Here is a 24,631-nt window from a genome sequence, read left to right as displayed (position 1 = left end):
TGGGCTCTTTCTCAAGTGGTGCTTTTAGCTCCAAGTGCCCAAGAGAAGAGGTTTCCTTTCCTCCTCAAGGAACAGGCTTTGAGCAGCCACAGGAGGTGGCCTCGTGGCACAGAAATCCCCTCACTTCTCTGTGGAATGCTTGGTTAAAATCCAAAGTGAAAGTTTTACTGCATATTATTTTCCTGAGCTTTGAGTAAATAACTGTTGCCATCAAGCCCCACTGCCAGCCCAACCTAGAGCCCATTTTGGGCAGGGAGGAGCAGGGTGTGGTGTCTCCCAGAGCACTCTAAGCACACAAACACCTTGATGCTGTGCAGCACATGCAGGTGGGATTTTTTGTTTTCACACCAAAGTTTCACAGAAAAGAAACCATGGGAGTTTCTGGCTGTGCCACTTGCCATGTTTTCCTGGAGGCAGCTGCCTTGGGGCAGATGTTGAGCAGGAATTCTTTGCAGCATTTCTCGAGCCTTTTGTGCCAGTTTTCCAGGGAACAGTTTGGATTGTTCCTCTCTGGTCTGCTGCCATGTGAGCAGGTGTGGGAGCAGAAATCCACAGGATGGAATGGTCAAGGTGGTTTGGTGACAGCCAAAGATGAGGCATAAGCAGCATTTAAAAGGAAGATCCAGCTGGCTGGAATCCACACGTGTTTCCAAATTGCACAGAGAATTGTGTCTCGACAATGCCTGTGAGTGGAAGAAGGGAATGGAATGAGAAAGGAGCAGAAATTAGTTTAAAAGGTATTTGCCACAGTGTTGAGGCTGTCATTTTTGTAATTTGTAGAATAATGCAGATTTTTGCTGTCCTTTGACCTTATACACACAATTTAGGTACTCTGTAGGTTACAATGAACTGCTAAAAGTAAACCCTTTGCATTGGGGAATGGAGAAGCAAGGGCAGTGTAACTTACATAATTCCTGTACATTAGCTATTGAAAGTCTTTCCCTTATTAAGTGGCAGATTTCTGTGGCAGGGTCTTTACTAATGCTTTTACCTAATGCCATGATTTGAGCTCTCCCCAATACCTTCAATGTTCATCAGTATCCAAGTGATGAAGTTTCTCCTTCAAGCTTTTCACTCCTGCAGATGTGGCTGCAGGAAAGCACAACTGACTGAGCTGTCTCTGGAAACATCTGGACCAAAACATCCTGGGTCTGGCATCTTTTGGAAGTGTCTCAGCTGGAAAAGTGTCCCTGAATTGTCCTGTGTTGTCTGTGCAGTCTGATGGGATCCTGAGTTGGGATCCAGCTTGCCCTGGCTCTGTCCTGACAACATCCACCTTGCACAGAGAATTCCACAGAGAAAATATATTCAAGCTCAGTCATTTGCAGAATAAGAGAATCTGTGAGTTTTTATTTAGAATTGGGAGATCAGAAAGGCAGAAAGAAGTGTGATTTAACCCCTTCCACGCCCCCCTGAAGTCCTGGCAAGGCTTTGGATTTGTAGCCACAGGGAAACCTGCAGGCCCTGCTGCCTCTACAATGTTCTTTTTGTGATTTCCTTTTCCTCTAAGCCCTCTGTAGAGGTTTTAATGTGGCACTTGAACAGCAGATAGATGATAAATACAGGAAAGCATTGGGAGGGATTAAAATCACTGGCTAGGTACGCATTTGTTCAGATTATTGTTTGCACAGATGCAAAAAATGAGCCTTTAAATACTGGAAATTTAAGATCAACACTTAATAGAATATCCTGTCTCTTTCCTTAAAATGAATTCTATAGTATTATTGACTACCTGACAAACAGTGATTAATGCAGTCCCTTTGCTGCTTTCTCTTCAGGGTAAAGGCAATTTAGCACTATTATATGTTAGAATTTAACATTGCTCTGTGTGGGGATTCATTTGTGCACATTGAAATGAAAGCAGAAACGATCAACAAACATCAGTGTAATGACGTGTTCTAACCTTGATAAGGAAATTATGCCTTGTCTCTAATGGGCTGTGGGAATTTCAGGGAGCTGTTTGCCTATGAATGATCCTACTTAGAGGATGTGAAAGCAGTGCACTCATCTCCCCACACATCCTCAGCCATCACCTGCAGCTCTGAATTAACTTACAAGGCACAAACAAAGTGTTTCAAGTATTTTACAAGCTTAATTTTTAACTTCAAATGTCAAGAATGAAATCATCCCACTTAATAACATTGTAGGTGTGTGTGACAAGGTGCTTTTCATAAAGAACGTGGAAAACAAGCTCTCAAACTGTGCCATTCCCATTCTGTGGAAGTGACAAAAAGAGTGCATCCTGCTTTTTCAGTTGTTTACAGGAGCCCAGCACAGCTTTTCCATTTGCTGTAAACACTTGGAACAAGTATTGGAAGCAGGTGAAGAAAGTAGTGAGATTGTTGGAACTGAATTGGAGTTGGAATAACTTGGAATTGCTTTTAAAGTGCTAAAACTTTGTAAAGGGGGTGTTAAGGAATGGAATATCTCTACTGAAATTGTGTTGGTAGTTTTATTTCTATTTACAATACACAATACTCCCTTATTAAGCTTAAAATCTTCTCCTATCATGCTAAGCATATTTTTCTGCAGTCTCAAGGTCCATCTTAGCCAAGCCTAAAACTCAAACTATTGTTTCATGTCCTTGCTTGCTGTACTATTGTAGCTTTTCTACTCTCAGACTTTGCAGCTGTAGCTAGTTCTAAGTTTTCTGTTCTTTCTGAGGCTGCTTTTACAGCTTTCTGGAAGTCTTCTCACCTTTACTGTTTCCCACATTCAGTCATTGGGTCATATTTGATAATTCACCAGTTTTTTTTCCATGAGCTTCTGTTGGAATGTTCTCATCTCTGTACAGATTTGGAGTCACTGAACATAAGCCAGGCTCGGGAACCACTTCCAAGGCTCCATTAGTCCATTTAAAAACCCCAGTTTTAGTGAATACTTGCTGGTCTCTTCTCCCAGAGACTGAACTGGGGGTACCTGCTGCCAAACCTGACCTGGACAATGGAACAGATTTTTCTGTGGTGAGACCTTACCTTGATGCTCGGTCAAGTGAAGCTTTCTGCTGTTTTTCTTGGTTTTTCAAGTTGCTGTCATCGTTTGAGAAATTGGGATAAAATTACTACAGTGCTTCAGCATTTGTGTAATTTCCTCCAGCAGTTAGTAGTGATGTCAGTGTAATTTTGCCAGCTTAGAGTTACATTCAGTGAAATTATAAAATCAACCTGTGTTAGAATGTTTAGCTGTGAGTAGAAAAGTGGAAACAAATCTTCCCACTGTGAACATTTTATACCATATTACTTCATAAAATTTTTAGTGGAGTCTCCTCTTTGTCTTAGTCTGAATTGCCTAAAACTGGGTATGGCCTGTAATGGTGTCAGTTTATTCAATTTACAGCCAATCTTTATTCTCTTAGCACCTAAAACAGGGACTAATTTAATCCAGTAACTGCCTTTTAACCTTCCACTGACTGTCAAGAATTGTCAAGATGGACAGATTCAATGCTTCCAATATAGAAATTTCCATGTGTAATATCCCAAATATCTCTGTTTCAGGTTAAAAAACTCCAAGCCACCAGTAATGGGCAGGTTCCTAACTCCTCAGTGCAGCTCAAATAATTGTAACAATGAGGATGCAGCAGAAAAAGCTTCTCTTGCCCCAGGAAAGGCCAAGTGCTTTCAGCAGAACTGGCACATTCTGTGCTGATGTTGCCGTGTCCTTGCTGCTGTCATGAGCAAGAGCACCAGTGAGGTTTAAGTAAAAATTGCTGGTTTTGTGTAGGAATCACAGCTCTTGATGGTGGCCCAACTTCTACATCCTTACAAAGGGCAGGACAGGCTCCCAGCACACAGAAATCTGCTGTCCCCTGCCACCCCTGCACAGGGGTTTGCTGCCCTTGCCTGGGCGCTGCCTGGTGGCTGCCAGCCCTGAGGAGCTGCTGCTCACCTGGGGAAGTGTCGGAATCTGTGCTATTGATGATTCCAGGATTGCAGAAAGTCTCTGTCTTTCAGCCCCGCTGCCAAAGCAGAAGCCATAATTGGTCTGTGCTGGTTTCAAGGTTGTTTATTCTGTTTATCTCTAACATGTTCTGCTGCCCTGCCGCAGCTCTGTCCTGCAGGGCAGCGTGTGGGGCTCTGCCCTCAGTGGGATGGTACAAACATTAAATACCACAAACTACCTGTGCTGGATTTACAATAACGGGCCAATATCTGTCACCTACGTTGGACAGTGTGTCCCCAGCCTGAACCAACAGAAAAATGCCAACACCACAGTGAAACATGGAGGGCATGAAGAAGGAGAAAAAGGACAAGACACACCCAATTCCTCCATCTTGTCCCCTCTGAACCCCTAATCTAGAATCCTAAAATTTTACCTTTGCACCCGTGTCACACTTAATTATTACTTATATCAAACACTCAAAGCTTGTAATTCATCCTGTAAGATTGAAAACTCTTTTCCATGGACAGAGATCACAGACAGTGTCTCTGGGGGCTCTGTCCAGGGGGGTTCCTGACCCCTGCCAGGGTCCCAGGGCAGCCAGGGCAGCCAGAGGGAAGCCCTGGATTCCCACAGGGAAGGAATGGTCCTGGAGGAGCTGCATGGAGCACACCTGGAGCTGCAGAGGCGTCTCTGGGCAGTTTGTGCAGCACAAACTTCGTCCAGCTTGCAAGCACAGAGGTATGCTTGTCCTGCAGCTCTGCTGTCTTGGGTCTCTGGTCAGCAGGGATGCACTGCCAGGGTTTGCAAGGTCCAGGCTGGGGTTCTGGAGTCATTATCCAGAGAGATTTGTCTGGGAATTCAGTGATCCATGTAGCAATGATTCATCAAAATCGCTTCACAAACTGAAGTGACTGCTCAGATGGGGACCATTGATTTATTGTAAAAGGAAAGGAATCTTAAATTTCAATATCTATGTAAAGAAGCCTCTGGAATATCATCCATGTTTGATCTCTGAGCTCAGCTGTTTCCATGAGTGGAATGTTACTGCTCTTGTAATGTCAGAGTACTATAAAATGGGGCTGTTGATGGATGAGCATCCAAGAGGATGCTCTTCCCCCAGCTCTGCACCTACTGAATACAAACTTCAGTGTTGTGTTGGTCTACAGAGTTGAAGGTATTACATTTCTTACACATGCTAAGAGCTGACCCCTGAGAAGGCAAAGCTGCTTAAGCAATTTAATGCATTGAGTGCCAGATAAATGTTATCATATTTCATTTGCTTGTGCCAGTACCACTCATTGGGTGTTGTTTAAATTTCACTGGCAGCTCAAGCACAGCTAAAAATAAGTTCATTTGTTTATAGACTTCTTTGACAACAGCCAAATAAACCCACATTGTGTTGTTTTGAACAGAAGGCACAAAGCCAGCTGAGTACTCCCTTGGAGCCTGGCTGAAGTGTGCTGGTAGGTGGCTGAGGTTGGTTCTACAGCTGCTTTTTCCCTCCCACCCTGTTTTATTTCCATTGAAACCTTTTTCAGGGCAGTGGGCTCTTGCTGAAGTACAGGTGTGAGTTGGCAGTGTGAGCAGCAGGCCCTGTTCTGTGCCAAAGGGGCAGAGCACAGAGCAAAAGGAGACTGAAAATGGCAGCAGGGGAACTGGTAATGCCTGGGGCTGGAGCTCCAGGGCAGAGAGGGCTCCTGAGTCCCTGAGGGCATGTCCATAAATCAAAGGGAACTTGGACAAGTTCAGCAGTGCTCCAGAGGTCACCAGGACTTCCTGGCAGGGGAGCAGTGAGAAGCTTCACATTATTTCAGCTCAAGGACAGGGGAAGGTGAAGGAAGATAAGGAGGAGGATGAATGACATCAGCCGTGGTATCTCCAGTTGTGAGATACTGGGGTTTGCAGAGCTCTGGAGTGAACAAATGCTGCTTGTAAGAAAGGGAAATGCTGAGACAAAATGTCTTGGCAGTAAAAATAATCCTGAGAAGGCTGTGGAAATAGCCTGACTTGCTGTGGGCACTGGGCTTCTGTGCCTCTCTCTCTCAGGGATGTGTCAGGAAAATTAATCCCCAAACATCAGAGGTTTATGTCCGAAAAGGAGACAGAGGAGTCCTTTTACTTTATTCGAATAAAGAGAGAAGCCATGGGGCATTCCCCTGGGGTCTCTCTGATTTTTGGAGGACGCAGCCTCCTTTTTATCCCAATTTCCCAGCCACATTTCTCTTTTCTCTTTCCCCATTGCCTGAGGCACTTGAGAGGTTCAGACTTCCCGATATGCCTGATCCCCGAGATTTCCCTCTAATGTACAACCCTCCCTTTTAATTTTTAACTCTTACGGAATTTAGGGTTTTTCCCCATTGTTCCTTTCATCTTTCAATGTCCAATTTCATTTATCAGCCAACGTACAGTTTGTTTGTACGGACAAATCCATCATTCCTCTCGGATGTGCGGAGGAGCTCCTGGCCCAGCTGAGAGCGGAGCCCGTGTTCCCTGTCAGCCCTGCCAGGGAGCAGACAGAGCTGCAAGCCCCTCTCTCAGGGGGAACCATGCCTTGGATGCTCTCAGCTGCTTCTTGTAACTGTGGTGGAGCAGATGGGCCAAAATGCAGGGGATCAGCTTGATGAGAGAATTCCTCATGAAACCACAGAATCCCAGACTGGTCTGGGGTGGAAGGATCCTAAATCCCACCCAGTGCCACCCCTGCCATGGCAGGGATGCCTCCCACTGTCCCAGGCTGCTCCAGCCCTGCCTTGGGCACTGCCAGGGATGGAGCAGCCATCCGGGGGAACCTGGTGTTTTGCTTTTTTTTTTTATTAAATAGGAAGAGTGTAAAAGGTTATGAAGTGGTTTTGAGCAGAGAGAACTCCAAGCCAGGGCTCTCATAAATCGGGAAAACTGGACAGGACAGAACGCACATCCAACCAATATGATTAATGCAACGTTCTCCCCTTTACTAGTGAGAAGATGGCAGTTTATATACACTTCCATATAGTTTACAGTTTACAAAGGCACTCTGATTGGCAAGCTAACATTGTTTACCTTTGCCTTAAGGTGGTCAGGCTTTGCACACTGCAGCTCTACCCTAATTCACACTCAGATAACTCCATTTCTTTGTAGTTACCTTAACATAACTTCTAACTGCGCCACAACTGAATTCTCACTGCATCAAAGGCTTCCAGACCCACCAAGGCCACTTATCAGGGCCTATCTGAGGGGCTACCTCAATTCTCACTCCAGACATAAATTATGCCCTTTCTCTCTCAGACATTCTGTAACAAGAACTCACCTCAGAGGCACAGAACTGTGAATGTTTTCTTGCTAGGGGCCAATGGAGATGGGCAGGATCTGATTTCACTTAAGGTGGTTATGCCACTGAAGAGCAAGAGTGAAATATATTACTGTGAACAGTGACACAACATTTATTTTTTTGCTCTGAGAATTAAAAAAAGCCAAACAGTAAAACACCAAAAGCTCTCATTCAACAGCAAAATCTTTGAAGACTCATTGGTGGTATCCAGGTCAGTGTGAGCTGCCTGGAGAATGCTTTGACCTAAAGGACACAAAAATAAGATGTGGCAATGTCAAGAGGCAATTGAAAATACTAAACTGTGAATTGAGGGAAAACCAGGTAGAGGTGATAGTGCAGGAATCTCTCAGGGAGTGTTTGAGTAACACTTATGGGGATAAAGAAGGTATTTGAAGTAAAGCTTCTAAAAGCTGAATGGATTAGTGGTTAAAACTCTCCCTGAAGGTTTGAATGGTACTGAAGTTTGTGTTTGGGGACTGATTTTAAGGAAGGAGAAAAGCCACCCCACAAATCATGTTAAACACTGCCTCTCTCTACTCAACCCCCTAAAAAACTAATCAAAAAACCTCACAAATCCCAAAAATCAAACAAAGCAAATGAAAAACCCCCTCCAAAACCCTTCTGAGGCATTTTTTAGCAATGGATGAATGAGCTGTGGTGCTCCAATCAGTGCCAACATAATTTCAAAAACCTGTAACCTCCAGATTCTCAAAGGAAGGACATTTTCTATGGGGATGGCTGTGCCAGTAACCACTGCAGGTTGTGGGACAGATGGAAGCTGACTAATAACGAGAAAACCATTAGCTGTAAGTACAGCCATTATAATTGAAACTGAGGCCTCCAGGCATCCAGAGAGAAGCCAAGAATCCTGACTATGGGATTGTCTGGGTGTTTTTGTAGCTTCTGCATGCAGACTTAATAGTTACAAATTACAGTGTTTCTACAGATTTAACTGAGAGTTGAAATAAAACAAGTTGAAGACTTAAATCCCATTCTTTATGCAGTCTGTCTGGTGAGTTATAGCAGTAGAATACACACTTGGTTTTGTCTTAATCTTTTCAGGTTTTCTAATTTAGTCTTAGTTATGAGGAAAAAGTTACAGCAAAGGCAGCAGAACTCCTGTGGCATTTGGAATTCCCAAGGGGCTCAGGTTGGCTTCAGGGGCAGATGAACGCAGTCATCAACGTGATTGGTCTTAAATATCCTTTAGGAAGAAATTCCTCCCTGTGAGGGTGGGCAGGCCCTGGCACAGGTGCCCAGAGCAGCTGTGGCTGCCCCTGGATCCCTGGCAATGCCCAAGGCCAGGTTGGGCAGGGCTTGGAGCAGCCTGGGACTGTGGAAGGTGTCCCTGCCATGGCAGGGGTGGTACTGGATGGGATTTAAAATCCTCTTACCCAAACCATTCTGGGGTTCTGTGATGTACCAGAAATGATCTGTGGAGTCCAGCAGCTCCTGTCCTGAGTGGTGATTGGGCTCTTCCCAGTGCAGGTCACAGCAAATCCACTGAGGACAGGTTTATGACTCCAAATGTTTCAGGTTCTCTCCATGTCTGGCACCATCCCGAGCAGTGAGGTTAATCCAGAGGGTGAGTTCGTTGAGGCTTTAGTACTTTTCTCACATCTTCACGTTCAATTTAGTTTGTTCTTTAGAAGCACCATCAATTTTTTCTAGAAAACATCTTTGCCTTTCTAATGGTAAAGCACTCTGACTTCTCAAAATCTGCGTGTGGAATTTAACGAGCAGGTGCCCCTGGAAATAGGACTTGGGTGTAGTTTACCCCGAAAATGTCATCCATAAAGTGCCTCAGTTAAATTGTGTAGGGAGGTTTCCAGGGCTGGGTTTTGTAATTATTGTTGGGTCAGTGAACGAATTCCTGGAGTGGAGGGCTGATGGCAGTTGTCCCCACCAGTGTCACTGTTTGTTCTTTCTCCTCGTGGAATAAGCATAGATCTTGTCTTGTATGAAAAAAAAGGGGTGAGCTGTAATGGTCTCCAAAGCCTGAGGATTAAGGACATAAATTTAATGTACAGAAAATATCTCATTCTTATTGAAGGCTCTTGGCCTTTAACTCTCTGATCCTGCGTCTATCCAAAGTACATTTTGACAACATTGCTCTGCAGGCAGAGGATTTTATTATGGAACATAGAAATACTCGATACAAGCAAAAGATGAAACTTGATTCGATAATTTTCTAAATGTTTATGGCTGATGATTGCATGTTGAGAGGCTGAATTGATGATAAAATATTCTGCTGTGAGTCTCTTCATAGTCTGAGAACCATTTAGCTGCTGTTGGAGGCAGGAAGGATCTCTGAAAGGGACCATAATTGGAGCCATGATTGTTGAAAGCCTCGCTTTTTCTGAATGTAAGATAAAAGGATGAGTTGCTTGTTTAAACCCCAGTTTTAGAGTGATTTTTCTTTCTTTGTAAGGCCTTACCTGGAAATGGGAAGAGGTCTGAAATAATCCTGTCCTGTGTCTTTCCACTTCTGCTCACCCTTAATTTGAGCTGAAGTAATGCCTTCTGTATTCAATATTCCACATTCAGTACAGGTGATTGCCACAGGCTAATGCTGCTTAATACTGCCTTGTCCTTCTGCAGAAAATGGATAGTGTCAGGAATGTTGGGGGAGAGGTTTCTGATGTACAGTTAGATATGAAAAATTTCCTGTGCAGCTCTTCAGTACTTCTGGGGTTAAACTGCAGTTCTCTCCCTCAGCTCTTACAAAGCCTCACCTCCACACCTCAGTTAATGAACTGAGCTGGAAAGGCATATTTAAAGGAATTTTGGTTGTGAAGTTGCTCTTCCCTGAGCTGGGGTAGGGACGGACAAGGCTGCAGGTCAAAGGTGCAGAAATAACTGGATTGGAAAGTTTCGGCTTCAGGGGAAAATAAGGAATTGACTCACTTGTAGAATGATAAATGTACTAAGAATGAGGTGTTTTTCAAACAGAATGGAGGCAGCCTTTCAGTTTTCTGGTTTTGTTTTTTTTGTTTGTTTTTGTTTGTTTGTTTTTTTTTCTTAAAAGCTGTTGCAAATTATAAACAATTGAAGGGGAGGGGGAGCAAGGAAAAAAGGTAAAACAGTTTTGAGAGCTCATAAACCAAGGATATTTTTTTTTTTCATATTTTACCACTTGAGATTGAAGTCTTTATTCTGGTGCTGACTTTAAGATCACCCCTCACTTGTCGAAGCGAAATATTTTCTTCCCTGCCATATGGCCCTTTGGCAGGGCTCTTAGATCATCAGTTGGCTGCTCTGTGCAGCCTCATGGCTTCATCTTGTGAGACCAGAGCTGCTGAGAGGCTGCAGGGATGGGTTATCCTGGAGCCCCTCACTTCCCCAGCCCCTCCACGCCCCAATCTCCCATCTGCTGCACGAGGGGAAGGGGGAGCAAAGCTTCCTCTGTGTTCTGCTGGCTGGGTCTCCATCCCATGGAGTCCCACTGGTCACAATCCCATTTTCTGTGCATCTCAGAGCACATGGAGGGATTGTGGTGAGGACAGAGCAGGGCAGAAGTGGCCAGAATCGGTGACAGGGCTGTGACATGTGCCAGGCCCCTCGGAGGGCACGAGGCAGAGCAGCTGTTGGCTCTGCTCCACCTTCCAGAGGTGACACCAAACACTCAGGGCTGAACCAAAATGCGTCTCAGCTTGTCTGTGTTTAGAGCACGGCAGCTTCGGGCTGCCCCAGTGTCGGAATCTGTGGTATTGATGATTCTGAGATTGTAGAAAGTCTCTGTCTGTCAGCCCCGCTGCCAAAGCAGAAGCCATAATTGGTCTGTGCTGTTTCAAGGTTGTTTATTCTGTTTATCTCTAACATGTTCTGCTGCCCTGCCGCAGCTCTGTCCTGCAGGGCAGCGTGTGGGGCTCTGCCCTCAGTGGGATGGTACAAACATTAAATACCACAAACTACCTGTGCTGGATTTACAATAACGTGCCAATATCTGTCACCTACGTTGGACAGTGTGTCCCCAGCCTAAACCAACAGAAAAATGCCAACACCACAGTGAAACATGGAGGGCATGAAGAAGGAGAAAAAGGACAAGACACACCCAATTTCCTCCATCTTGTCCCATTTGGACCCCTAATCTAGAATCCTAAAATTTTACTTTTTCACCCGTGCCACACTTAATTATTACTCATATCAAACCCTCAGAGCTGGTAATTCATCCTGTAAGATTGAAAACTCTTTTCCATGGACAGAGACCACAGACAGTGTCTCTGGGGGCTCTGTCCAGGGGGGTTCCTGACCCCTGCCAGGGTCCCAGACCTGCCAGAGGGAAGCTCTGGATTCCCACACCGCAGGGCTGCCCCCATCCCTTCCCTGGCCACGGGGCTGGCAGCATTCCCCTGGGCAGGCACAGAATGCTCTTTGCCAGGCTCAGCAGTGTGTGTGGCTGTCCTGGGCTGCCTGGGTGTTGCTGGACCAGCACTGCCGGGGTGCCCTGCTGGGGGAGGCTGCTCCGCTCCTGCTGAGCACACAGATGGTCCCAACAACCTCAACAGAAGCACAGGCTGCCTGCTTTGCAGCCTGCCTGCTCCTCCAAACTACAGCCAGGCATCGAGACAGCCCAGGTTACCCAAACCTGTGCTGGGAGGTGGGGAGGGCTGCGTTCCACGAGCCAGCTCGCAGCATATGGCACAGAGCGGTGGCTGGGCAGGGACAGCAGGCTGGGCTGCTGCAAACCCCTCCTCAGAGATCCCTGAGAGTTTGGAAGGGACATTTCTTGGACAGTAGTTGCTGTAAGCAGTCCAGGAATGGATATAACGAGCTTATTATGGAGACCATATGCCAGGAGCAGCGTTTCCATGGTATTTATCATAGGATCACAGGATGGCTGAAGTTGGAAGGGAGCACTGGAGGTCATCCAGGCCAACCTCCCCGCTCAGGCAGGGCTCCCCAGAGCTCAGGATTGTGTCCAGATGGCCAGGCTGCAGTGGAGAATACAGTGAGTTACGTGTGGGAGATAAGTGTCTGCCTCTCGTGGGCTGAGATGCGTCTGATGGGGCTTGACACAACAGAAATGGGATCTGTGGAAGTGGCTCTTCTCAATGTTCCTGTCCAGGCTCACAGTTAGAATTCACTTTGAAGGGTAAAAAAAAAAAAAAAAAAAAAAAAATCTATTTTCTCACCATGATCTGTATGTAAACAGCTTTCTAAGGACTGAAGAGCTTTTGTGATCACTGTCACACAAGCAATGCATTCCCAGAGCAGGGATGGGGGGATTCTGCTGAGCCTGGAGGTGCTCTGCACAAATAGGAGTGCACACAATCTGAACAGTGTAAATCTGTGGTAAAAAGGGGCATCTGCAATATTAACTGTCACTTAAGATGGCTAAAAGTCTTTTTCTTTAATGGGAGCTGGAGAAAATAAGGACAAAAAGAATGTGATTAATGATGTTCTGGGTGAAATACTGTGCTGTCTCATTGAACATGGTTAATTGGTGGTTGTAGATCTAAAACCCAGTCAATTTAGCAAGGAGATTCTTTTTAAGCCGTCAGTCTTGTGTTGTGCTGTAATACAGAGCTCACAGCACACCCTCCGCCACAGCCCTGCAGGGCTCCTTGCCCTGTGTGGGTGCTCCTGGGGCCACACCTGGGAATTGTCTGGTTTTGGGGGAAGCACTTCCAGCAGTACCTGGTGGTTATCCGCAGCGCACAGCAGGAGCCAGGCACATCCCATCTGCCTTTTGTTCGAAATGGTGCCTGAAAGTGCCTCTTACATAAGTGCCCTTGGATCTTGCAGCGGGTGATTCACAGGTTTAGCTGACATTAACTCTGTCTGCATGATGCCATTTCATGTGGGAGGTGCTGTCCTTTCATGCTCGAGCTGCCACAGGATCGTGGTCCAAGTAGCAGCCCAAATTTAGCTTGTATGTATTGCTGATGTGACTTTTAAATCTTACACTGTTTGGGGCTTGATGGAAACTTATTTTTCAGCTTGGTGGTGGGAAATCACATCTAAACTGCTCTCTGCACTCAGAATGTATTTATGGGTTTTTTGAGGGTGGGAGCAGTGGACTGGTGCCCAGTGAGCTGAAGTATGTGGAACATTGAGACAAATGAACCAGAAGGCTTTTGATACATTCATCATGACATCCAGCCAGTGTTTAAAAACATGGAATATGATCAGAGATACAGGTTTTTTGTGTCTTGAAGTTACTGAAAGTCCTAGGACCTTAGTGTGAGGTTGGTACCACTATAGCATAGTTGGAATTTTGTGGGAGGCTGTGGTGAAGGGACTTAATTAGTGGTGAAATTCATTGTTTTTCTCATCCTGAAACTCACCTTGTTAAAATGCTACTGACTGTGCAGTTCTTACCAGGATTTTTACCACTTCTTTCAAGTCTTCAGCCCAGTAGAATCTTCTGACTCCACCTAATGCCCAGAGCCTTGCTGGCCACACCAGTTCTTGGGCAGGAGAATCTCCCCTGGCCGTGTCTGTGGGATGTGGGCTGTGTGGGACAGCCTTGGAGCAGCCTGGTCTGCTGGGAGGTGTCCCTGCCCAGGGGAAATGGGCTTTAAAGTCCCTTCCAACTCAACTTCCACTTTACACATTGCTGGCAGTGCTCTGGTGCTGATCCAGCTCCTTTAAGCTGGGGTGTAAGGGCAGGACTGTGTCTGAGCTGGGAGGTTTTATTCCGGCCTGACTCTGTGCTGTTCTGAGGCCGCTCTTCCCAGACTCCTGAGAGGAGAGCATTGCTTTCCTTGGCAGAGCTTTGCACATCTGCTGGGACCCACAGGGGCATGGAACATCATTCACACCCAGCAGACTCAAATAAAAATCCTAGAAAGCTCCAATAGCCTTCAGGTGGGGTTGGAGGTTTCCTGGCAACATCTGCCTGGGTTTGAAATGCTGTTCAGAACATTCACCTGCAGGAGCCTCGCAGGGTTCCCTGCTCCTCATACAAGGAGCATAATTTCTGTAGCCATCAATGAATTCTCTCTGGAGCTCTCTCCCTTGAAGGTAATCTGTTCCTCTGCATTACAGATGCTGGAGGATTTTATACACTACAGAAGAACAACCTGTGCCGGGTGCAGTTTTGGTTTTGAGGCACGTTCTGTGCTCAAAGCAAGGCTTAATCAAATGCATTGATCCTTGTATTGCTGTGTAAAGGTTCAGCTCAATCTTTTCCTTTTGTAAAAAATGAATTAGAATGCTCTGTAATACGTGGTTCCTGTGTACTCCGAGTCTCCTACAGTAACATCAGGGCTTGTGGCTTGTGGGAAGATGCATTTCAGATGGAGTCTGATTATTCAGTGGATGTTTGACATGCTGTTAGGAACCTTGGCTTTTCCCCAGTTCTTTTTATTCTGATGGAAGTGACAGCTCCAAGGAGGTAAGATCTGAGTGTCAGGGGTGGCTCTGTGAACTATTTAAAGCCCTGTCCACTTGTGGGTTCTTACAGAAAGGTTTGGCTTCTGCGTTTGGCTGGTTTTGTGCCACACTGTGCACCCCCAGACTTAAATCCTAGACAAATAAGAGTTTCAAAACTGTTACAATTACTTGCTGTATGCTTTTACAGGACATTGCCATAACTCACTGCCCAAATAAGCATCTGCTCAGCTAGGAATTGTTGCAGGGATAGTTGTGTTTCTCCGTCCATATCATACACTTTGGTGGTTCTGAGCAGTGTTTAATTTGGAAAATGATTACTTTAATGAGCAAGAGGAAAGCTGGTCCTGGAGATGCCTTTGGAAGCAGCTTTACTTTGTGCTGTTCCCCTTCTAAGTGCAGCTTTAGGTCTAAACAACAAATCAGATGCCACAGGACTTTCAGCTTGTTTATTATGGCTCTTGGGGGGAATAACGAGAATTGAACATTTCCTGCAGGCATGAGCAGAAATCCTTGGGATGAGGAAAAGCCACTGAAGGAATTCTGCTGCTGCTTCTGGGTTTTTGAGGTTCTGCTGTCTCCTCAGTGAACAGGAGACCTGGAACCTCTTACATTCCCAGTCTGAAGGGCTTTTCCATCTTGTGCTTTTCCCAACGTCTGCTTTGAAAATGTGTTATTCCTGTAAATGGCTTCCAGATTTTAGGAGCTGACACTTCCATCCAAGGATGGTTTATTGCAAAATTGCCAACTAAGTCAGCAACTGGAAGCCAAGATAGTTGGCTTGCTGTTCTCCTGCATGGGGTTTTTATGGGAGGATAGTGGTGACAAGGATTAATCCTTTTGGCAGCATGAGTGGAGCTGGTTTCTGAAATATCCATGTTTTGGATATGGACTGATAGACAGTGATGGCAGTACTTAATTAAAAATCATTGAGGATTCTGATGGTCACTTTGGTTTGCAGCCCTCACTAAACCTCATGCGCTGTGTTTTTTTGTTTTTCTTTACATTTGGTTTTGGTTCAAGGTTTGTTATGATGGTGCCTGTTCCTCCTGGCCTCTGCTTGCAATGAAATTATAGTAATTACTACTGGTAGGAAAATAATTTCTGCTTCTCTTGGCCATAACAATCTCAAAAAGGATGTGTTTCACTGTATTTCCTACTGAGAATGAAATTCCTGGGGTCAAGAAGAAGACAAACTTGTACTTCAATAGGAGTGCAATATTGTAATATTTAGTTCTACTCAAAATGAAAACCTGGAAACCATCCAGCGCTGAGGGGAGAAATCTTGGAGAACGTTGCGTGACATTTACCTCATCAGTGATACAACTCAGATATCTAAATGGAATCTGTTCCAAGTACTACAGCACAGAAGATATTCTATATATTGTGGGCTTTTTTTTCTTTTTTCCCTTTAAGGTCTACCTTGGAATAAATAACGCAGGATACTGCCAGAAGCCTTTCCACCTTTCTCCTTGTCTCAGCAGTGCCAGTATCATTTCTTTTTTGTAGATCAAAAGGAAAGAAACTAACCCAGAGCCCAGCACATGCTTCCTCTGTGAGCAGAAACATTGAATATCGATCCCCAACCCTGCCTTTCAAAGAATGCTTAAAGAAAATCGAATGCTTTGTCTCAAACTACAAGCAGTGGGTTCTTTCAGCTCTGTGTTCATTTAATCCTGCTCATCAATTACTCATTCCCGCAGCAAAACGGACCAGCTCTGAACAGCTCTTCTGAATTTACACGAGTAAATCTTACCCTTGAACATGCACATTTAGCAGCTGTGAAATTTCCCAGCTTTTCAGGGAAAGCTGGAAGTAAAGAAGGGGTGGTGGGCCCCCCTTGGCCGTTTGCTGTGCAGGGCTGGGAGGGGATCAGCCGGAGATCACCCTCAGCTCACAGGAGACAGTCCCGGGCTCTGGGAGAGGAGAAATGTGCGGCAGGACGGCGGCTCGGGGTGCCCGCTGCCACTCCAGTGACACTGCCGTGCTTTGAGCACTGGGAGACTTCTCCCTGCTGGATTAGTTTGTTATTCCAGCCCAGGGGAAAGGAAAGAAATTAAGACATTAATTGGTGTCTGCTGTATTTGAGAACTTGAAAGCACAAGCAATTACATGAACATCTTTCCCAGCGTAAGGTGTGTGCTCTGCCAGATGGAATTTGCTGAGAGCTGAGTGTGGGAAGGTGGCACTTAAACACTGGATTCATTAATTTTTTCATTACTCCTGGGAGTGCAGGGCTGAGCTCAGCTTCATGGGACTTCTGTGTTGAGAAAACTGCTTTGAAGTTGTTGTGTCTATTAAACAACTGGTTTTTACCTGTTCTTTAGTTCTTAAAGAGCTTCCCTTGTCTTTGGGGAGGCAGCTTTGGGAGTGAGGGAGGAAAGGAATTGGTCAAATGGTTCTATGTTTTCTTCTGGATTTTTGTTTGGTTTTGTTTGAAATTTGAGTATTATGTTCCCATTTCTCCTTGGAGATGAAATCCTTTTCAGTGGGAATAATCCTGAATTACGTTTCTTTGCTTAAAAATATTGGGGAAAGAGGAGAGGCTTTGTTCCATGTTTGATTGATGAAAGTATCTCACCTTTAACCTGCCTCTCTGTAAGTTATTACATCTTATCCCTCCTTTTTGGACATTTCTGAAATTCAGAAGAGAGGGAGGTTTTAAGGATTTAAAATTACCTTTATTTGCCAACCTTGGCCTTTTCTGAGTGTCTGATAAAGCTGAGTGTTGGATTCCAGACCTATTTGCCTGTGACCTTTTCAGTTAAAGTGTGAAGAAGAGATGAAGACAAAAATTAAACTGTGTAAAATAATCTGCTTCTAGAATAGTGTCAGAGTGTTGCTTCGTGCTTGTAAGGATGGAAAATAAACCTCTGTGCATGTTTGAGGAAGATGTTTATTGAGGATTCAGAGGCTGTCACCTGTTTTAATATTGCAGTTATTGACTTAAGCTGTTAACTGGGTTTTAACATCTAATAGATTTCCTCGAAGCCTAAGTAGATGTGTTTCTTTTCTAAATGTCTTATTAGCAGGAGAAGTACAGCAAGCCCTAGAGACACCCGCTGAAGTACAAAGGGAGAAGGTGTAGTAGGGACACACAGCCATGGCACGGGGCTTGGGGTGGAACAGGATGGATTTATTCCTGGGCTCCCAGACAGGACTGGGGCGGTGAACAGAAGTTTTTATAGAGCAGCTCAGGAGTAGGGGTGTAGGAAGGTGAACCAGTGAGGATATGGTAAGAGAGGAGTATAAGGTGGGCAAATAGCTTATGAGCCTATCAGGGAAAATGGGAGGGGGAGAATAATACAAAATAACAAATGGGGTGTGGAGGGCAACAAGACAGACACAGAACTCTCTGGAGAAAGGGGCAGGGATAGGGAGGATTGACAACTTGGAAGGGAGGAGGTTAGGGAAGGGCTTGGGAAATTTAGCACCTGGGAAAGAAAGGGGATTAGGGAGAACAGGGGGCAAACATGGATTCAAAGCAAAACACACCACAACAAGAAGGTGCATGGCTTTTGAATGATAAATGCTGGAAATTACTGTGTCCTAAGTATTTGTGTATTACTTTACAGGTCTGAAGGTGACAGCTCAAGAAGCCTCAGGTATGTGTACATCATCTTGATGTCTTTGTTCTAAGAAAATACTTTATTTAAAAGCATTATATGGAAATAGATTTTTTTTCTTTTTAATGTAGACATTACTGGTTGTGCTTAGCATGCCATTGGTGTTTGAGGTAAAGGTTTTTCTCCCTTGGAGAAGTTACTGAATGATTCCATCTCCAGTTTGGTTTGAGAGCAAGGGATTAGTTTGGATCATTACAAAAGATTTATGGTTCCTGGTGCCCCCAGTCCAAGTTCCTGCTCAGCTGCCCTGTGCCAGCTGCCTGCCAGTTTTGGGGCAGCATCTGTGCTGAGGGGACATCCATGGACTTGTTCTGTCTTTCTTAGCAGTCTCCTCTTTTCGCCTGACAGGCAGACCCTTCATTGACTCATTGTTACAATGCTCATTTTACACTTGGAAGCTTCAGATAACATGCAGAATTTAATGTTATTGTCTGATACTTCATTTCCAGCTTACTTGGTGTTTTACACTCGGGGTGGTTTTTGTTCCTACCTCTCTGCACACGTGGCTGAGTCAGGCTTGTAGAGCTTACAAAAGTGCTCTCAACATGACTGAGATCTGCAAATTCCATCCTTGAATCTGGAAGTGTTCCATATTCATTAGAGCATTGCCATGAAGCAGATGCCTTGACTCTCCAGCAGTGTGACTATTGATCAGTGATTATAAGGTCCATGCTATTGACTGTAGCTTCACCACAATTCCCTGCAGTGTGTTTTGGGGACTGTCAGGACATTACATCTTAAGGCGTTGTGTTTATTTATTGTAAAGCCCCAAAGCCAAGGCAGGACCTTCCCTGCAGGCCTTGCAGAATTAAAATCGAGTTCTAACCCACAGGTGTGCAGACTACCCCCAGGAACAGGTGAGCTGCAGAACAGTCAGATAGCAGAAACACAGAAGTCTGTAGGAAAGGATTAAAGATCCTCTGAGGTGCTTTTGACTTCCAGCATAATTCAGGCTCGGTGTGGTGTGGACCTGAGCTTGAGGCTGGGCAGGGTGAGGTGGGAATCTCATGCACAGCAATGAGCTGTGGGCATCACCACACTTGGGTTTTTAGCTCCCAGCAGAGCTGCCAATGTGCTGGCAGGCTGTGGAAGGACTAATGCTGGCCAGCTGTTGTAAACTGGAAGCAATGCCCCTGGTGTGTGGATTTCCAGCAGTGTGGGCATGTTTCAGCCTCAGTGATCACTCCTGTGTGTCCCTGAGCCTCCTGTGGGGTTTGGCTGCTCCCATGGAGGTGTGTGTGGAGCTCCTCTCCTGCAGAGTGTTTTTGGGGGTTTAGGCAGTGCCCAGGCAAAACTGCAAGCTCTGGTTTGGTGCTCCCTGAAAACCAAACTCCAGCCCTGGCTTCTGCCAGGCACCTTCATGCTCTGGGGTGTTTCAGTCAGGGTTGTTGGACTGACAGGGCAAGGCACTGGTGGAAAGTGTTTGCCAGAGCCATTCCTGTGGGAATCCAGGGCTTCCCTCTGGCTGCCCTGGCAGGTCTGGGACCCTGGCAGGGGTCAGGAACCCCCCTGGACAGAGCCCCCAGAGACACTGTCTGTGATCTCTGTCCATGGAAAAGAGTTTTCAATCTTACAGGATTAATTACAAGCTCTGAGTGTTTGATAGGAGTAATAATTAAGTGTGGCACGGGTGCAAAAGTAAAATTTTAGGATTCCAGATGAGGGGTCCAAATGGGACAAGATGGAGGAAATTGGGTGTGTCTTGTCCTTTTTCTCCTCCTTCATGCCCTCCATGTTTCACTGTGGTGTTGGCATTTTTCTGTTGGTTCAGGCTGGGGACACACTGTCCAACGTAGGTGACAGATATTGGCACGTTATTGTAAATCCAGCACAGGTAGTTTCTGGTATTTAATGTTTGTACCATCCCACTGAGGGCAGAGCCCCACACGCTGCCCTGCAGGACAGAGCTGCGGCAGGGCAGCAGAACATGTTAGAGATAAACAGAATAAACCACCTTGAAACAGCACAGACCAATTATGGCTTCTGCTTTGGCAGCGGGGCAGAAAGACAGAGACTTTCTACAGTCTTGGAATCATCAATACCCACAGATTCCGACACATTCCCACCTGGGAGGAAGGGTCTGCTCGGGCGTGTGCCCCTGTGGGACCTGCAGTGCCACATGTTCACCTGGCTGGGCTGTGGTGGTGGCAATCTGCACCCTGGCTCCTGCAGAGACCTGGGGGCAGCCAGGCTGAGCCCTGGGGTGCTGGTGCCATCTCGGTTTGAGGCTGTCAGGGAATGAATTATTTTATTCAGTGTGAGCTTCAGCTGCTCCAAGACAGCTCCAAGACTTCTCTGGCAGCCTGATTTTAACCAGATTGATGCAGTAGCAGGCAATCAGTGTAAATTCTCTATTCTCCCTCTTAAACTGCATTTTCTCTGAGGTGAAGTGTCACTGTGCTTTTGTGTTTCTGCCTGCACAACATCCTGGTCAGCTGTGGTCTTGTCTTGGACAAAAGCTCCCTAAGCTCTGTTGATGTTTGAGCAGCATCTTTATGTTGTGGTTAATTTGCTTCCTACTGTTTTTCCTTTTTTTTCTGGCAGATGAAGATGAAATGTAATTATCTCAAATGAAATGATCAGGGCAGTCTGGGGAATAGTGCTTCATCTCTGGAGTGATCATTGTTCCTGCTCACAGAGGCATCAGCAAAATAGCAGCAGATCCAAATGCTGGCCAGCCAAATGGTTCCTTGAAATCAAGGGGTGCAAGGAGCCACGAGCAGGATGGAAGGCAGGGATAAAATGTCCTGTCTCAGTGTTAAGTGGGCAGACAGCAGGTGCAGTGAAGTTAGAAGGGCTTGTGTTTGTGGTCAGTAAATGCAAGTATTGGTTAGGATTGGTTGAATCACAGCCATTGACGCTGAGGATAAAAGGATCACTCCAAATAAACTGAGATGCAGCCAGAGATGTTGGTCTCTCCCAGCTGGGTGAGTGTAATCAGGCTCCTGACCCAGAGATTGCTCTGGAATAGCTGGTGTTTTTCATGCTGGACTGGAATATCCAATACAAGTGATGCCCTGGAATTTTACACTGTGGCTCAGTTGCAAAGGATATTGCCCTGGTGGATTTGTTTTCAGTAGCTTTATAGCTGCTTGTAATGAGGAAATTGCATCCACAAGATGTTTTATAGTGCTGTGAAATGCAGAAAACACAGAATCTGTGCAGAGACAAGGCTTACACAGCAAAGCAATATGATTCCAAATAATACATTAAAACAACCAAAAATCAGCTTGACTTTCTTTCTTTAATTTGGCTTTCTCATTGTGACAAAAAGTCATGAATTATCCTATTGTACAAACCCTTAAAATTCTTTCTGCTTATAATACAGTTGTACTGTAATAAACTCCCTTTGGTTTCCCTTTGGAGAATGCCACATAGTTTCCAAGCTGAGGTATTTGTTAAATCTGTTAAAATGGGGAGATTGCTTTGAACACTTTGCATTCTGAGGTGTAATGCACACACACAATGTGGAGCTGTCAGTGTGACGAGATGCTTTAATTAGCTGTCTTTGTTCACATGTTTCCAGGAGAAAATGCAATTTGTTTTACAAGGCATTTTGATATTTAGTGGTATGAGGTGACAGCCACGACGAAGATGTCTGTGCAGTATATCCTGTCAAAGTTTGCAGGGATTGTCTCAAGGTTTAGTAGCAGAGGTTCCTTTTCCCTCTGCACAGGCCTTGTGTGTTTAAAAATCACCAGAGGGGAAGATCTGAGCAGTGTGAGCTGCAGAGGGGTTCAGGGAGCAGCTCTGGTGAGCAAACCTCTGAAACCTGCCCAGAAACAGCACCTTTAGGTTTTTGTTTCTTTCCACTTGCTCCTTCCTAGTTGTGTGCTTTTAAAGGAGAAACAAGGTACAAAATGAAGGCAGCTCTAACAAAACTGCATAAAAGGAGAGGCTTTCATGGTCCTGAGTGAGAGGTGCCAAGGCTGTTGCCAAAAAGGTGTGGTGTCCTAGGAGGAGCTATGAAATTGGCCCAGAAAGAATGAAAAGGCTGAAGTTTAATTTAAAATTAAGAAGAAAGAAAAAAGGGCAGCTGAGGTACAATTATGGGGAAAACATCAGCTAAGTTATTCAGCTGAACTAAAATAAAATTGTGATTTTTTTTTTCCCCATCTGTAATAGATGGAGGAAATGTGTGGAGTTGTGTCAGTTGAGGGTCACACAGGAAGGCTGATTCCTTGTAAAGGTGCACTGCAGATGAAGTGGAAAAGTAATTGTCTAATTTACTTTAAAACAGGAGAGAATTGTGGAGCATCAGCCTCCTTCTGTGCTGGTGGAGTGGGAGGATTGGCTGTGAAACGGACCCTGACAAACTGCAGGGAGGCAGCAGCAGAGAAAGTCCAGCAGGCAGCAAAGTTTAAGGATCTCTTTGTTTTGTTTTACTCCGGGAAAATCTGCTTGAGCTGTGTGACTCAGCCTCCTCCCTGAGACCTGCAAAGTACAATTAAACACAGAGGCATGTAAAGCTAATTTTCAAGTTGTATTGCTGTGCCATCTAAATGACTCAGTGTCTATATGTAAAAATGGCCTTTTCTGGCTGGTCTTAATCATTCTGTAATGACTCTGCTACAGTTTTATCACTGGTCCTTAAATGGTGCAAAATCATCACTTGTTAGTAATTTTAAAACCTCCCAATTTTTCTTCCAATAGATTTTTACATAAATGTCAGTCTGACCCTCTCCAGTGGAGTGAAATCTGATGAGACTCCTGATGTTAGTTTAAATTAGTTTTATTGCTGCTAACAGAAATAAAACATATGGAAACAGCTTCTGGTAGTTGAGATGGCTGTGGAGCTTCCAGTAGCTTTCAAATGAAGATTTAATCTGAATTTCAGAATGAAAGGACAGTAGTGCATTCATCAAATTGTCAGAACTGCTTCTATGTCATTTTTAACAGTGATGATACATTTGTGATGTTAAAAAAAATCCTTTCTTCTCCTTCCCAAAAGTTGTATGAAGCATATAGCCAACCAGATTTCTTTATTTCAGTCCCAGTGTCTTGCCTGTGGAGCTTAACTTGCACATGCTGGTGAGCAGGAGGGATGTGTTTGTGGTTTGATGGTGTTCAAAAGGTGCCCATAATTCTGTGTTTATATGGATTTTTATTTTTCTGGATTTCTTACTGAGAATCTTCAGGCCCATCATGATGTTTCATCACTGCAGATGATTCTATCACAGCCACAGCTCCACCAATGTTTTGTACAAAAATGTCCTGCATGAACTCCATCTGTTTTCCCTCTTTAATACCATAACTTTAGACTCAATCCTCAAGGAAGTCCAAGAGCATTGTGAATGGGTGAATTAGAGAAAAAAGGGATGTTGGGTTTTTGGAAGGAGTTGTGTAAACACAGATAGGTGTCTGTTTACAAGCAGATGAAGTTTTTGCATCGGCCCATGCATTATGTTAATAGTTTGACTTGTGAATTGCTGCAATTCTGCTTTTTCTACTGAAAAGTAGAATCAGGTGGCTGAATGTTGGATGCCATCCAGGTGGGTACAGCAGCACATGGGAGCGTTTTGCCCACACTTATTTCCAGTGGGAACAGACAGCTGTAATTTATGGATCTGAGCACTGATTGTGCTCCACAGAATTCTCTCAGCAGCTGTTGAATTTGCAATCTCAGAAGGACAAAGCTTTGTGAGTGGTTTCACATTAATTCAGTGCAGCTCATTTCTATCTCCAGCTCTTGGAGGGGCTGCTCTGGTTATCTGTGAGATAAGGCTGTTTAATGAGCAACGTGTGTGCACAGCTCAATTTGGGGAGCAGCGCCAGAGGATTGCTCTTTGGAATATAGAAGGTGTTTTGAGTTTCCTTCATTATTTTGCCATTCTCTTTGGGTTGCTTTTGTTCTTTTCTATTAGAATTAACAGGAAAAGCTAGGTGAATCTTGGGGTTGGAATGGGAGTATAAAGAAAGGGGAAATGTGGGGTGTTTTGTACTTCCTGTGTACTCTGTAATTTTCTTGGAGGGCTTTCCCCTGCTTTGTGCTGTGGGCAGGAGAAATGTGCATTTCTCTCTTCCTTCAGCCACCTGCAGCTGCCTGAGGGGTCTCAGTCCTGCAAAACAGAACTGGGACATAACAAATTCAACAGAACCACTTGGGATCACAGAATATCCTGAGTTGGAAAGGACCCACAAGGATCTCATAGTCCAACTCCATCCCCACTCTAGCAGAGTTCCAGAGGGGATACAGGGTATGATCTGAAGCTCTCTTATGGGTTCAAAGTAGTTATTCTATTTATGTATTTATTTGTAATGGAGATGCAGTGTTATTCACAGAGCCCTGTGAGGACAGGAATGAAACCTGACTTCAGGAACAGAATTAACCAGCATAATTTGCCCTGCAGAACATTGCAAACAGTCTGCGCCAGCTATCGGAAATCCATGTGCAAGCTGCTGGGATCATGAGTAGGAGACAGGCACTTCTGTTGAGGAGCTGCCTCTATGCACTGGTGGAAAAAAAAGTCTCTGCTTCCTT

The 24,631-nt window shown here is 45.0% G+C and overlaps 1 protein-coding gene across 12 annotated transcripts in view; it reads left to right on the top strand.

Annotated features, from left to right (window-relative positions):
• IQSEC1 (IQ motif and Sec7 domain ArfGEF 1) overlaps positions 1-24,631 on the top strand; it is a 282,649-nt gene that overhangs the window by 39,330 nt on the left and 218,688 nt on the right. For 10 of the 12 annotated variants that reach the window (XM_072934947.1, XM_072934950.1, XM_072934945.1 and 7 more), the window contains one exon: positions 18,100-18,129. The exons of the other annotated variants lie outside the window; for them this stretch is intronic. In XM_072934947.1, the coding sequence (XP_072791048.1) occupies positions 18,100-18,129 (30 nt within the window). The remainder of the gene's footprint in view (positions 1-18,099; positions 18,130-24,631) is intronic. 12 annotated transcript variants of the gene reach the window in all.

The sequence above is a fragment of the Taeniopygia guttata genome, chromosome 12, assembly GCF_048771995.1.
Source record: "Taeniopygia guttata chromosome 12, bTaeGut7.mat, whole genome shotgun sequence".
Classification (NCBI taxonomy): Eukaryota; Metazoa; Chordata; class Aves; order Passeriformes; family Estrildidae; genus Taeniopygia; species Taeniopygia guttata.
The sequence above is the reverse complement of the archived record's forward strand: the minus strand, read 5'-3'. Positions and strand labels throughout refer to the sequence as shown.